Source organism: Alligator sinensis, unplaced genomic scaffold, assembly GCF_000455745.1.
Source record: "Alligator sinensis unplaced genomic scaffold, ASM45574v1 scaffold86_1, whole genome shotgun sequence".
NCBI classification, from domain to species: domain Eukaryota; kingdom Metazoa; phylum Chordata; order Crocodylia; family Alligatoridae; genus Alligator; species Alligator sinensis.
In genome coordinates this window covers 1,634,410-1,650,472 of record NW_005841971.1, presented here as the reverse complement: position 1 = coordinate 1,650,472, position 16,063 = coordinate 1,634,410, and the positions used below count along the sequence as shown (strand labels likewise).

Below are 16,063 nucleotides of genomic sequence, written 5' to 3'. Positions count from 1 at the left end.
TGCCCCATAGGCACCCCACCCCACCCCACGACCTCCCACTCTGGAACACCCCAAAAATGACTTTGTAAATAGTTTTCACAGGGAAAAAGGTGTTTTATTGGTGGGGTGGGTGGTGGAGGGATTCTGTTGGGGAAGGAATGGGGAGGAGGCTCTGTTTGCTATGGAGGGAGGGGGGAATGGGCTGTGTTTTGGGGAGGGGGTATGTGTTGTGAGGGAAAAATACTTCTTTGGCGATGTGTCTGCAATGAGAGTGGTGCTAGGGGTGAACAGGGGTAGGGGTCAGTGGGCAGTGGGGCAAGCGGGCTACAGCGGGGAGTGCAGGAGGATGTGGTCAGCTAGAGTCTCCTACACCTGGTGCCCTGGCCGCTGTTGGTGGGTGTGTGGCTCTCCGAGTGCTTTGTGTGAGGGGAGGGGGGGCACCACTGCCACCACAGGTGGTGCTCCCGCTGCCAGGCGTCCTCTGCGCATCACGCCTCCTTCACTCACACCTCACAGAAAGCTACCCCTGGACTTCACAGATGTTACGCAACACACAGGCTGAGACAATGACCCAAGGGAGGTTCTCCTTGGTGACCTTGAGATGGGTAGTGTGGGAGCACCAGTATCCCTTGGGGTGGCCAAAAGTGCACTTTACCAGAGCATGGATCTGACCCAGTCAGTGGTTAAAGAAGACCTGGTGGGGGTCCCAGTAACTGGTGTAGGGATGCATCAGCCAGGGCAGGAGCGGGTAGGCAGGGTCCTTGATAAGCAGGGCTGGATCATGATGGCACCCAGCTACAGGTCCAGCACCCCTGGTGCGAAGTGTTCACTCTCCACCAGTCCCACCACGCCAGAATTGCAAAACATATGGGCATTGTGTGTGCTGCCCACCCAGCCAACACTCATGAGGCTGAATGTGCCATGGTGGTCCACAATGGCCTGCAGGACCATGGAATGAAATTCCCTGCAGCTGTAACAGGGCAGGTCTCTGTGGGATGGGCAGGGGATGGGGATGGGGATGTGGGTCTTGTCCAGGGCCCCAATACACTGGAGGAGTCCCAGTGAATGGAACCCTGCCACCACCATCAGGGAGTCATGCATGTGGAGCACGGTATGTACCAGCATGTCCTGGAGGGCCCCACAAATCTCCAGGACAGCCTCCCCAGTGATGGCCTTACCCATGCTGAACAGGTGTCTGACATATCAGAGGCTGGTGGGCATAGCCAGCTTCAGCAGAACAAGGGTCAGGTGGGTGTCAGCATGGAGGGAAGGGTGCATGCTGGTGTCCTGCCACTACAGGTGGGTCTGGAACTTCTGGAGCAGGTCCCAGAAGACAGCATGGGTCACGTGGAAGCTGTTCAGCCACTTCTCGTCATCCCAGGTGTGCTTCATGACATGCAGTCACCAGTGCTGGCTGGTGCGGGGGTCCAGAGGTGGCGGGGCTGGAGGCCCAGGAGGGTGACAGCAGACCTGGTGGTGGCATTGTGGATCCCTTCATCGGCATCCCTGGTGGTGGTAGGCATGCTGTGGATTGGCAGGCAGTAGATGGTTATGGGAGAGCTGGGTGGGGCAAGACAGTCGTAGGCCAGGTGGCAGCCAGTGCAATGGGCCAGCAAGGCCATCACAGCAACCAGCAGGGTTGTGGGGCGCTGGTCGTTGTTGCCAGGGCCAGGGGCTGGAGCAGCCATAGTGCAGGGAGGCAGAGTGGCCAAGGAGAAAGCTGCCATGTGCTGTCCCTGTGCTTGGCATGCTGCGCCTGGGCAAGGAAGAGGCTGGCCAGAGAGCATGGCTGGTTTTTAAAGAGGGCTGCCAGGCAGCTGCAGCCAGAGCCTAGAGCTGCTCCAAAAGCCTTTGTGTAGACACCTGCCCAAAAACACTTACTCGGGCTTAGTTTACACCAGAGTAAGTCTGAGCTGGAGTAAATGCATATGTAGATGTGTTGCGGAATGAACCAAGTATGCAGAGGTACTGAACCCACACAGAACATGTGCCTGAATTGCAAAAGAAACCCAGATCAGGGAAGCCAATCCTTGACTGTGAGGGATTGCTGAGGATGATAAATAAGCTCAAGTAGTCACACTTCTCAAGCCAGCAGGGGCCTGGAGGACTGAAAAATAAGAACTCCCCCCTCCCATTCTGGGCTGGACCCCTTCCCCCTACCCTCACAATGTTGGGGTTCTCTCCCACCCTCTACTCCCCACTTCGGGCTGCATGTGCTGCCTATCCCAAGGGAGCAGGCAGAGAAGGATTAACCTGCCTGCCTAGCTGCAACTGCAACCCCTAGGCTGCTGCTATTCTCTGGGCTGAGCCTGCTTAGATAGCAGCAGTGGTGGTGGTGGCTGGTTAACCCTTCCCTGCCTACTCCCCCAGGACAGACAGCACAAATAGCCATAAATAAGCAGGGCAAGGCAAAGGGGCAGTGAGCAGGGATCTGGGGTGCTGAGGAGGGCAGAGAGGGGCAATGGGTCTGATCCAGGCCAGCAGGGGGGAGGGGGGAGGGGATTTACATTAAAGTGTAGCCTAGAGTGGCTACATCTTCGTGTAACATGAGCTGGGCAATACAGATCAGAGGCAATCCTGCCCTGAGTGGTTTGGTTTTGAGCCACCTAACGAGTCCTTAAAACTAGTTTCATGTATTATGAGGACAATCCAGGGGTTAATGACTCTAGGAGCTGCACAAAATTACTGAGTAACAAGGTTTTTATAGATTATCTAAATCAGAGATGTATAGCATAAGCTTTCATAAGCAGAAGGCTAACATGCTCTGAAGGTACTTAAATACCCCCTGTTACTGCTTATACTACACATCTCTGATTTAGTTTGCCTAGAAAGGTGCAAATTTACACTGCCTTCTGCCTTCATTTAGGATATTTTTGAAAGAAGGGATATTAGTGTGCTGTACAGAACAAATCCCAAACTGGGTAATGGTATTCGGCTTACCAAAACTTCCTTCTGAAAATACATTCTTTTGACAGCTTCAGAAAGAGGGCATTTTTCTTAACTTGTTTTCTAAGTCTTGCTTTTGCTGTTTCATCCTGGAAATGACTGCATTTCAGAAGTAAGAAGAATAATTCCTATATATTAGAGATGACAAAGTGCTTTGGTTTTTTTCAGGCTGAAAGGTCCCGCATAAAATATAACATCCTTTGTGAGACAGCCACTTTGGGGTGGAATGCAGTAATTGTACAATGTATACAATAGTATACTTAAGATGACTATTTTGGCAATCTATGGTAAATGCTGCCCTTTTTGACTAATTCTCACTAATTATGTCAACATTTAGTTAGAAGCAAATGTATTTATGTATAAGTGTGCTGCTACAGCATGTGCTTCTAATGAACTAATAGGTTAAGAAATGATTCTGATCCCACCAAAAATAGTGGTAGAATAGTCACATTCATTGAAGCTGGTCTAGGCCTTTCAGCAGTTTATAATACTGGTTTAGTATCAACATCCAATCTAAGGATCACTGACCAGCCACTAGCTTACATAATTGGAACAAAGGTTGTATTTTATGTTTCTTTGGTTGCATACAATATTGGTACCCAGCAGGGCAGCTTCTGTGGGGTGGTGTTTTGTGGATAATGGTCTGTACTGATCATTCCTGCTTATGAAACATTCTGAGCTCCTAGCCTGCTCACAAAGTTAAAGTGTTCTTAGCAAACACTATCATTTTCTTTTAGATTCTTAATTGTTTTTCCAAGAACAAAAGCTATGAATTCCCAAAGAAACATTTTAGGATGAAAATATAAACTACAGTGGCACTAAACAACCATTCCAAAAATATAGTCTATTAGCACTGTACTAAGTCTAAGGTACTATAGTGAGAAGCATAATAACTTTAAAATGGGTAGTTTTTAACAGACCAGTTGTATCCCATGGAGAAAAATGCTGTTTTGATGGACTGAAAAGGAATGGGCCAACCCGTCCCAGTGGCCATTTTGGAAACACTGGGGGGCCAGATTCTATTTGTCTTGTTAGGCATCTAAATAGACATTGGCATATTGAGTCCCTGAAAAACAGTTAATGCCAAAGGTGGAAACATCCTCCCTCTTGTCACAGCTTCCTTCTGACTCGCTCTTAAACATATGTTGATGTATTACAAATGTAGATTCATTCATGGAGTTTTGGGACTTGAACAGGGTAAAGAAGGCTTTCAGTTGCCTATCTGTACCTAGATGCATAATAGGTTGAATAGAATCTGGCACTACCATTTTCCTAGAAGTCAGACAGCACCAGCTGCTTGAGGGGAAGAAATAAGAAGCCCTGCAATCAGTGGTGGACTGACAGGGGGTGGGGGAAGGCATGGCCCCTGGGCACCAGTTGGGGTGGGGGGGGCGCCAGCCGGGCCCTTCAGAGTTCTTATCGCGCAATGTGACTTTAAGTATTTTTAAGTATTGCTATGAGAAAGGCGAGAGGGAAGTGGGGCACAAATGTAAGCATTGGCCCCCGGGCGCCAGAGACTCGTGGTACGTCACTGCCTACAATACACAGTTATAAAATAAGCCACTGGCTGGAAAAGTTTCTTTCTAACACCTATTGATTTATGTCCTAGGTTAGGGACGAAGTTGCATTTAAACTGGTTTCAGTCATCAGAAACTGATTTAAACCTGTAACAGAACTGAATTTCAGTGTACATAAACCAGGTTCAAAATGGCTGAAACTGGTTTAGGATAAAACTGGTTGAATGTAGTATCAGACTTAACTGATTTGGGTCAAACCAGTTAATGAAACTTCTGTCCCAGACTCCTTCTTGGTTCAAGTTAAATCAGAGTCCCCCAGCACCCCAGCATGATTTTCAGCCCTGGTCTGGGCTGGGATGTGCTGTCTGCTTCAGCAGAGAAGGAGTGGGGGTGGGGGCGAGGCAGGGACAGCCCCAACAAACCCAGGCATACCCCAGCTGAGGCCTGGGGCCAGGGAGGGGGATTAAACTTCCGTTCCCCAGAGTACAGAGCTGCCCTGTCCTGCTAAAAACTTACTGCTGGCTACAACTGTGGGCTATAAATCCCAGACGTACCTGGAAGCAGGAAGAGGAAGTGATGGGCAACACTGCAGAGTCCTGCTGCTGTAGTTGTGGACTGCGAATCCCAGAGACCTTGGGGGCAGCAGGAAGAAGAAGCAAACACACAGCCCATGCTGGCTTCATGCCAGAGAGCTGTCCTCTGGCTCCACCCCCCCAGTTTCTTGCCTGAGCCACTGCAGCATGTGGCTGCATTCCCTGAATCAAATGTGAGTGTGTGTCCTGTTGTTTCTCATTTTAATCTCTGCAGCTTAGACTAACCTGCAAAGGCTGAATCGATTCAGTCTTGGGCTTTTTGACTGTTTGTACTTAGCCCTAAAGTCTCTAGGTCTAGTACTCTTAGTTAATTTTTAATACTTGTTATTTTATCCAAATACTTTTGTTCAGTCTTTTTATCTGGAAAAAAAAGATTTTGAGCTCAACTTTTAACAGAGTGCACATGTAATACTGTGGTCACAAGCAGTGAAAGAACCTCACATTATATAAATGACCGAGTCTATAAGCAGAATGCTATGTTGTCTCTTCAGATTCCCACAGCATAGAAATATCTGTGAAACACTGAAGAAGTTATTAATAACAACTAAGAGTTGGGATATATCTTTGCTTCTTGCACTTCTTTTGTACTCCTGGCAACAGCAGATGTAAAGATATGGTAGCCAAGACACCTTACCAGGGGATATTGGGTTGAATCATTTAAGTATATTATGCTTCCATCCCCATACTAATTAAATCACTTATTAATGCCAATAAAACTGCTAGATCTCTGTGCTGTGATCCGTCAGTCACAGTTAAGGAATATGGACATCAGTAAAGGAGATAAACTAAGTTCTCCAAACAATTAATTTTTCTTAGCATTTGTTTGAATCCTATTTTTGATACTTCAGATTCCAACCTTCCTGTCATCTTAAATAGTAGGTTTGGGATAAAATTGGGCGTGGGAATTTCCAATACTGTTCAACATTACACAACACTGCAAGAAATTGAAATATAGAGGATGATCAAGCAGAGCAGGAATTTCTTACTTTAAAACCACCAATGGTTGTCAACATTTAGTTGTCTTTAATGCATGGTCTACTGAAGTCTCCAAATGATATGTTCTGGAAAACTGATGCATTTGAAGGCAAACCAGGATCAAAGTTGCTAAGGACAGGCCTAATCCTGCCAGATGCTGAATGCTTCCTGTGAGGCACTGAGCAGCACGAATCTTTCACTGTTTCCAGCTGGAATTAAGAGCACTCACTTGCCTCAAGAGTCACTGCAGTTGCAGAGGTTCTAACTCAACTACAAAGTGCACATGTAACTACTGGAGGGACCTTAGGTTACACAAGGTTGTCAGAGTGAAGGAAGTTTTGTGTTGAGATTCAAAACTACAAAAAAAGACTAATTTCAAAGCAGTAATCATAGAAATCCAGGCACGCCACTACAATATTGTCATATATATTTAAGTCTCATAGCTGCTTGGGTTTTGGAATAGAGAATTTGTAAACAGGATATATTGATGAGAAGAAAAGATATTTATTCAGCATAATGCATAGACTGTAATGCTTTTTTCTATTGTAAAGGGTTTCACATAGAAATTACAATCTCTGCTCAGCATACCTTAGTTCATGGCAGCAAATTACTTTTTAGATGCACTATGAGAACAAAGATAAGAACATTCAGGCATACATCTAATTCAGTCTGCAGAGTAAAAGCTGAAGAGGAGAAATGCATACAATACTAAAATGAAATCCAGTTCCTGGGAAATACAGATTTGTTGTGATTCCTTGCTTTAGCTGAACATTAATTGGACTGAAGAATCATTTTGGGGATGTACAAGCCACAGGGTCTTGAAACCCAAAAAGTTTAGCTGAGCCCAGACTTTCAGAAACAGCTGCATGTTGGTCAGTATAGAAATAAACCTTTTAGTGTATTGTTCTAAAATGCAAGGGTGAAAACTCCCAAAACAAACACACAAGAGAGTGAAGGAAAGAAGGGGGCGGGGGAATTGAATGAAAAAACTTGAAGAAAAAAACCTTGGACAAATATCATTCAGTAAACATTTTATAAGCATTCTGTAGTTCAAAGAAAATCAAATGTATATTTCATTTTATAGCACAACTTACTTTAGAAAATGCATTTCAAAGAGCAGTAGATATAAACAATAAAAAAGTTGGTACCACTGAGAGGATGGCTTTTATAATATCACAACGTGCTTCCTATTTCTACCTCTAACTATATCTATAATTGCTTTTGATAAAATGACCAGTTCAAGGATTTTTTTTGCACTAAACCTTACATAAAAATATAGCATTTTCTTCAAGTAATCTGATGAAGAATAGACACACTGCATATTTAAAGCTTGCTTCACTCCAAGAAAGAATGGGTTTTTTTTTAAATGAGTATTTCTTTAGAGCATAAATAACTAGAAAATTGTATTTACAACCCCAAACTTATTTTTAAATAATGTGGTCTCTTATTAATAGGACAGCTGACTGAGTGCTGGTGCAAATCCTGCACATAACAGAATCACCTAGCCAGAAGTACCTTCCTTGACTTCAAGCACTCTGGTGTTTGGAACTTTGGTCCCCTTTTCCTTTTATATTTTGGAGTTGGCTGACTCTCTATTTTTTCTAACTTGTAACTTGGCCTGATTACTTTTTCAGCCAGAAGGATGAGATTTTCCATTCATACTGCATTTGAGAACTTCTGAGAGCTTCTTCATGTTGGTTCCTTTTACACTATTAGGTAAGCAACTAAACTGCAATGACTTATTTCCTCTAAATTAATTGGATTACATGGCCATGGGAAAAAACAAATTATTTTTATACCCAGGGTAAATACATCTGTTTTAAAACCTGATGATACTACTGAATGCCACAATATATCATGAGACAAAAAGAGACCATAAATTATCACTATGCACTATTTTCTCTTTCTTTGCTCTCTAGCTATTGCTTTTTTCCCCTTCAGAAGTATTATAGGTTAATTCCCCACAGAGACTTCATCTTGCAAAGCTTAGCATAGAATAGGCCAACAGAAGCAACACCAAAGCTAACACACTTCACTGTTATAAAAGTTATAGAAATAGACATATATAATTGACCTGAACCTCTATTCACTGCTTACTCAAAATTTCCACTGAAGTTGATGACAGTTTTGAGTGTTTGGATCATACCCAATAATGATAATTGCTACACTATAATATATCCCACTAAAGCCATATGTTTTCCTTTCCAGATGCTGTATATAACAGTATAGAATTCTTTGGCTCAGGAATCTACATTGTAATGGCACTTCTATAGTATGGGATTTTAATAGTAATTGCAGTTGACTTCTTTAGATTATCTAGTAGCCACTAATAGTACACAAGAGAAGATCTGAGACCTGTGGTTAAAGTTTAAGCCTAATAGCTACAGTAACTGATTAGCTCCCATGGATTTTCTTTAGTCACTGAGGTGTATATGGAGACTATGGGGAGATTCTTTTATTGTACAATTTTCACAGAGCTGGAGGGCAGATGTCTCCTTACGATGATTTTGATACTGCCCTCCTGCAGAAAAAGATGCGGGAGGGATGCGATAGCAAAGAAAACTCTGCACAAGCAATTGTTCCACTGCAAGCAGAGGGATGGTGATTGCCCCCTCAGGGAAAGAAGTAGGGAGCTTCATCCTTGTGCCTGGAAGGTCTTTGAGGTCTACTAGAGAACAAGACCAACCAGATGGGACTGCTGCATGTTAAACGAGTTCCAGGGCCACATGTGACTTTCCTCTGCTTCCTTATCACTTGGCTTCATTTAATAGTTCATCTGTTAAAAAAGTTCTGCATAACTACAGTTACATCTACTTTATTGAGATAGAGCAGTACCACAAGGATACCTAGGAGCCTGCTGGCAATGCACAACTGTTGCAGGATGGGAACAAATATTTTTGGCATTGGGGAGGTGGGAAGAAGTTAAAAGTAGATTTAGTGGTAATGAAGGCTCCTAGACTGGAAGTCTTGGAGAATCAAGTCCCATCACTATCCAAAGGACAGGTACAGCACAGACTACTGTTGGTAAAAAGCAGTACAAATCTACAGCCATCACCCCATCCCAAAGTTCTCCAAACTGAGTTGGAGGGATCTTTTCTCGGAATAGTGAATCTCTATGTTATTAAGCTTTTTGGTGCTTGTGCTGATCCAGCCACCAAGGGTGCCAAGTGTGAAGGAAGATTTTGCAATGTGTCTGTTACAAAATGAGACATACCATTCATTTCACGCATGCTGCTGAAGAAGTCAAAACTTCTTATTTTATATTTCCACCAATAGGCCAAAACAAAAAGACATATTTTCTATGCTCAGAGCTAGGTCTCTGTTATCTTGAGGCCATTATATGCAGCTTTATATTGACATTACATTCATGTTACTCTCAACAATTCATTTGTGTACCTGACACTTCAGAAAACCAGGCCAAGATTTTCAAAGGTGTTTTTAGGTGCTTCCACTTTGGATGTTCCAACTGAGACACCTTCTTGGACTTGATTTTCAGAGAGTGACTGCTCAGCATGTACTAAAACTGAGATCCTCTTTAAGCTGTCTCAAATTGGGTTAAGCAATTAAGGCATTCATAATCACTCATCACATTTGAAAATCTTGACCCTAATCAGAATTACAGATATAAGTATCACATTTAATGCAGGAAAAGATTGGCGTGTCATGGTGCTCACAGTACTTTAAATGTAAATTTTACTTCTTTTTGCAGTGACTTCATGGCAAAAGGGTTGGAGACACTATGGTCTTTATATCAAGTAACTATATTTTACTCTATCTCTTGAGAGTAGAAGTATATATCAGGGATGGGGGATAGAGGAAACTTGGTGGATTATCAGCCTTTCTTTTGGTGGTGAATTCAGCTGTGTAGAAATTGAGATTGGTTAGCAGAGGATGAAAGAAGATGGTTATCTTTTGTCAAAACTGTGACATTATGAGAAAACGGTAATGTAATCTCAAAGGGAGGAAGAGTACAGAATATCTTAACAATCAGATAAAATATATCCAGAAACAAAGTTTGCTTTTAAGTGTGTGCAAACACTCTTTGATCAATCAACAGAGTCCTTATGGAGAGCTGATATTGCAGATTAACATAAATGTACCTTACAACAGTTTGGTAAGTGGTTAGACTTTGTTCACAGAAAGGATGATAAATCTAGTGGCTGGCCGGAAGATCCAATCAATTTGATGTGAATGGAACTTTTTTGTGCAGTTTTTAGAGCCTTTTCTTCCTGGAGGCTCCATTTGGTACCGAGTAAAATACACAGACTGGTACTTCTGCATTGTGAATGCATTTGACATCAGATAGATATATTCTCCTGAGGAAAATCTTCAGAATTTCATGGCTTTTCTGCTTCATCCAGTACACTCTGGGATAAATCTAAAAGGAGAGAGAAAAAGAAAGAAAGATGACAATATTTAAAAAATTGGGATATGTTTTGCAACTTTATGTAACAATTGTTACCACAGTTTTACAATTGAACTACAATTGTTCTACCACAGTTTAGAAAGGTTTTGGTTGTAGGTAGAGACACTCGAGCATTACATGCATACAAAGTCACTATGCCTAAAGAGTGATAAAATAACAAAGTCAAAAAGTTAGGAAATTGCTGAACAAGTCCATTCACATTTATTCTGGCCCATTTTATGGTTTTTAGTTTACATGATCACGTACTATTTTTTTTTCCAAGGGGGAAAAAATAACAGAATACATATGCAAGTGGGCATAATTTGTTCCCATTCAGATTTAGTTGCCTTTTAAACATAGCTTGCACTAGTATAATTAGCTGCAATGCAATAAAGAATCAAGCCTTTCATGTTTATTAATAAAGACTGTTGTTGAATATGCAAGGTGACACTTTTGGCCAGACAGAAATAGGAAACTAGTATCAGAGCATTTTTCTTTATTCAGCCATATTAAAAAGCCAACTGTGCAACAGTAAGTTAGTCTTGGAGCTGATAGAAATGCAGATATGAAGGAAGCAAGAAATCTGGAACAAAGTGGTAAACAGTTATTTGAATTAACTTTAATATTGAGAAAGGGAATAGTGAATGGTCAAAATATAGCCTCGTCTAAACAACAGTGTGAACAGCTGAATTAAACTTGGTTCAGTTAAACCAGCACAAGCCCCTTTGTTCATTGTTATTTCAGGTTAAGAGTGACTGATTGTGCTTTTATTCAAAACGATGTCAAGCTGACACGAGGTAAACCAAAATAAGCCTAAATTAAACTAAAATAATAACATACAGATAAGTGGTAAGCTCTCGTATGGAGTTTTTCAGCAGTAGATTTTCAGAGCACTTTACAAAGGAAGTCAGTATCATTATCTTCTTTTTACATGGGAGGAGACTGAGGCACACAATGAGGCACAGCGATTTCGCTTAAGGTATCTAGCAGGTAAGCAGAGCAATGAAAAAGTCTTTGGGTTTTCTGAATCCCTGTTCAATCACTCTGTCTACTAGGCCATGATGCCTCAATAAGTATGTCCTTACAGCCTTTTGTGCTAGTTTAACTAAAACTAAGATCTCTCACCTCCAGTTACATGGGCATAACTCACCCTGCCCATATGTTTGTAGATTTTCCTAATGGTCAGTGGCTTTGGCTCTTGGGCATTTCAGCATGTGCCTGCATCTCACAGTAGGAAGATGAACAAACTACTTAGAGCCTTAAGACTGGAGTTGTAAAATGTCAGAAAAGCTAATAGCGAGCAGGAGCTCAATGATAAGAGCCTGGTGATACAAAAGACCAAAAGCAGTGGATTCTCAGCAAGATCTTCAATTCCCCAAGGGGCTCTGAGGCTCCCCCTTGTCAAAGTGTCTATTTTTTTTAAAAGGACAATTAAAATTACCATGTTGAGAACCAATTTAGGTTTACAAAGGTCAGCTCTGGCATGGCAGCTCCTTTGTTCAAAACTCTTAACCCACAGCACATGCTGGGGTGCCAGAGGGATCAGCATTTGGTTCCATCTCATTTAATATCTTAATTAATGATCTAGAAGGAGTGAGCAGTACATGCAGATTACAATGAACTGAGATGAACTGCAAAGACCTAAAAGGAGCAAGAAATACTGCCAGCAGCCTAGAGAGATTAGTAAAATGGAGAGGAAACAGTAAGATTCAACTTAAAATACCTCGGGGGAACACCAGTTTGAAACACATGAGAGAGAGAGAGTCAGAAGCCACCATAAGGCTGAGAGAATCTCAGAGGGCACAAGTTTGCACTGTGATATTAGGCCAATGTAATTTAGATTGCCAGAGGTCATTCATAGGACAAGGACACTTTAAAAGTCCTTTTATTTTAAAAAGCATGAAAATCAGTGTCTTTTAACTTGTCTCCCAAACTTGGGACCTCTGAAAATCATTACTTACTTTGCAAAATTTAGGCCTGAAGATTTATCAAGATATGGGGCATATCTACATTGGCAAGCAGATGAACTCAAAAATGTAACTCATCTGTTTCTTTTGTACTTTGAATTAATATATGTTTTATTTCTGGGTTAATTTTTTTTTAAAAGTCATTTGAGACTAAGTAATGTCCCAGAGCTTTAACCTTTTGAAATCTGTATTTCCATGATATTGATTATTTCCTGTTAACCTCCACATTATTATTCCTAAAAACTGCAGTGACAAAACACACAGTCTTAATGATAAATAACTTAAATTCATAAAACTTAGTAGGTCATTTAAGACTTACTGACTAGTTTTTCATTTTTGCAGAATAACATTAATTTAGCAGGCATGATTAAACTTGCTCTCGTATAACTTTCTGATACAGCAAGACGCACAAATATAAAATGTTCAGAAAAGGGGCTATACCCTTATAAAGAATGGACATACCCTAGCATGAATAAGTTAGGGTGAGGTGTATTTATGTAGCAGGTGTGAATCATTTGGGTAAAGTTAAAATGGCTGGAGAAGTGGAGATCTGTCCTGCAACAACCAGTCTTCTGAGCTGTGACCTGCATTTTTCCAATGTGCAGCATTCATTAATCATCTGTAGAACAATGCAAATTTCACAATGACCAAATTGGCAGATGGTAAATCATGGTAGGCTAGATAATTAATATCAGAGAGCAGCATGCTCTGGCAAGCTTGTACAGATAGAGAGAAATACATGGTATCAGATTAAAAATTCTGTATCAGAGGTTCTCCAGCTTGACTCATGAGAGTTTCTTCCCAGATCAATTCTTCTTCCACCCTCTCCACTCCCCACTGTAAGCTTCTCAAAATATTTCATTCTACAGAAAACCAAATGATCTTTGTAGATCACTAAGGCTACACTCTGCAAGCTGCAAGAACAGATGACGGTATATTAGCACTTCTTGAGATATAATGATATAAGATATAATGAGATATAATGATGTAGCTATGAACTGGGAATGAACCTGCTGGACATGATAATGAAATTCGCCTTTGTACAGTGGGCTGCCACAAATATATGTACCACCTAGATCCTCAAAATAGCGTATAAATGTAGGAAAGTTTCAAACAGAGCATAGACATTGCCGGCAGGGGGAGAGTTCATTTGTGTTCTGTGATGATGACTAAAACTGCAGTTATCTGAGTCACCAAGACAATATCATAAAAATAAATGGCAAGCTCAGTAGTTTAATGACTGTCCTTAAAGCCATATTTTTTGCATTTGTCTTCTAGAAACTGTCATCCCAATGTTCTCAGTATTCTGGAGACACTTCCTTTATCCAAAAATCATAGTATACTGCAGTCCTAATTTGCTACCAAAGGAAACATTTTAAAGTGGTCACTGAATGTAAAGATATAATTTTTAGTCACAGTAAGTCTATATTTAGAATATACTTTTGAGCCTCTTGTTCTACAAAAAGGAGCTTGAACAATGAACGGAAGTTCAAAGAAGGGCAATTAAAATGGCATAAGTGCTAAAAGACATCCGAAAACTACTTGATGGGATTACCATTTGAATAGCTGGTGGAGAAAAAGTCATTTAAAGGGATATGTAATGTTTGAATGGTATTGCAGAAGGAGAGGAAAGGATTATTTTCTAGAGTCATAAATTGGTCAAACAAGGCATAGTGGAATAAAACTAAAAATGGAAAAAAATCAACTTAAACATGAGAAAACATTTAAATCCTGACAATTAGGAAATGGAATAAACTGACTAGTGAAGTAGCTGAGTCACCTACATTAGAGGTTTTCAAACACAGGTTAGATGAAAATCCAGTGGGATTAGTAAAGAAGAAGATGCAGAGCAATTGGACTGGATGTTACTGTATATTCGTGTAGTCTTAAATGCACATAAATATTAGTCAAGGCTGGCTTTGAAGTGTTTAATCTACAGTACTTAAAACTCCCCAACCTCTGTTTCGTAGTGACTCAGAAACTAGACAGTTACAGCAGCAGAACAAAAAGTTATTTTGGTTTTAGATTAAGTTATAGAGGGAGGCACCACTTTCTCTATCTCTTCCCACCTAAAAGAAAGGGGGGAAAAATGAAACAATGTAATGAACTGACAGTTAATAATGTTATTTCTATAGCAGACATAAAACAGCCTCAGAATAAATTACAGTTAAAAAGTCACTGTTTTCGTAAAATATTGGAGGCAAAAATAAATGTTCCAGATGACCAAATTTAATAGCTACTTTGGCTTCTTTGTTAGCAGGATAAGACAAACAGACTTTTTCCCAGCACCTTTAAACGACATTTTTGATAATCATGAAAATTTCCTTCTAAGAACTCCATCCATCCATTGTTCATAATTTTCATTATCACTATAAAACTGTTTAAGGAAATAAATGTAGCTTCCTTTTCCTCAGCATATAATCTTTCTCCCATGGACACATGCCAAAATGGTGCTTCACAAAGTCCAAGAAAATAACAACAGCTTGTTAATAGCAAATAAACTGTGACTAAGTAGTCTGAAGTGCTTTGTAGCTTGAAGTGCAATATGAATTTGTTACTTCTAGCATTACTATGGAGTTGGATCAGGGTGATTCAGAGCAACAAGCTATTTACAAAATGTTTTGTATACTATGTACATGAGAGAAACCTCTACAAAAACAGGATTCAGATATCATATCATGTGAAAGGATAAATTGAGACTGAATACCTTAATGTTTAAATGGAAACATTAAGTGGGAAGGATGGAAAGACATTTCTGAAAGAACTGTACAACTCAAAGAGCTTACTTTACATTTGACTTGGGAGGTGGCATGCATGGGAGAACGGGATTTACGCACCAGATTTCTCTTTTTCGGGGGGAAATTGATCAATCATAATCTGGATAACAGGATTAAGTTATTTTCACCTTTCAGTTACTGGTTCAGATGGAGCTCATATTAGCTGGGGGTGGTAGTCACGACTAGCCTGCATAAAGTTATTTACTATTCTCAGTTCAATTCATGAAGGACCGGAGTTTATACTACTATAAACCCCATTACAGCTGGTTCCAGTTTGGCACTTTCAGAAGAAGTACAAAAAAATGTATGGCAAAGAGAGTACTTGACTGTCATTCTTGTAAAGGTGATATAAGTGTATGCCCCAGTAATGTGAGAAACCCTACATTGCCTCTGACTGTACTACACCTAGTTTATGAATAGAGAAGTACAATCACAAGCATTTTAAATTCAGCAGTTTAACATCCTTCCTTTTTCTTCTGCTACCTACCCTATATATGGAGAACATCAAGGGATGTAAAACATTCAGCTAATCTCAAGATGTCATAATTGTGCATCATAACAGGGATTCCCTCACATGACAAAAGATTTTTACAGATCTGGCATGGTACTCTGACTGGCTCTTACTATGCACCCAAAGTTATGATCCAGTGTGGAGAATGTGTGATGACAGACACCTAGCCCTAAAATACCATATTTATTCAAGTACAAGATGACGCTGAATATAAGATGAACACCAACAGTTAGATTCTATATACAGAAATTTATAAATTTGGTATAATTTTCCATGTGAAGAATCTAATGATCAGTGTGTTGTCTTGAATTCATTGGCCTTCCACTGCTACTGCAGGGAAAATAGTGGCGAGGGAGTCAGGTGGTCGCTTTGCCCTGTGTTCTACAATCCTCC

At 40.8% G+C, this 16,063-nt stretch overlaps 1 protein-coding gene across 6 annotated transcripts in view; it reads right to left on the bottom strand.

Moving 5' to 3' along the window:
- Positions 1 to 6,492: 6,492 nt before the first annotated feature.
- The window catches only part of BBS9 (Bardet-Biedl syndrome 9), a 473,863-nt gene continuing 464,292 nt past the window's right edge, over positions 6,493 to 16,063 (bottom strand). For all 6 annotated transcript variants that reach the window (XM_025200564.1, XM_014518627.2, XM_014518629.2 and 3 more), the window contains one exon: positions 6,493 to 10,388. Coding sequence is in view for 2 of the 6 variants with exons in the window: in XM_014518627.2 (XP_014374113.1) it covers positions 10,348 to 10,388 (41 nt within the window). In the remaining 4 variants the exon portion in view is untranslated. The remainder of the gene's footprint in view (positions 10,389 to 16,063) is intronic.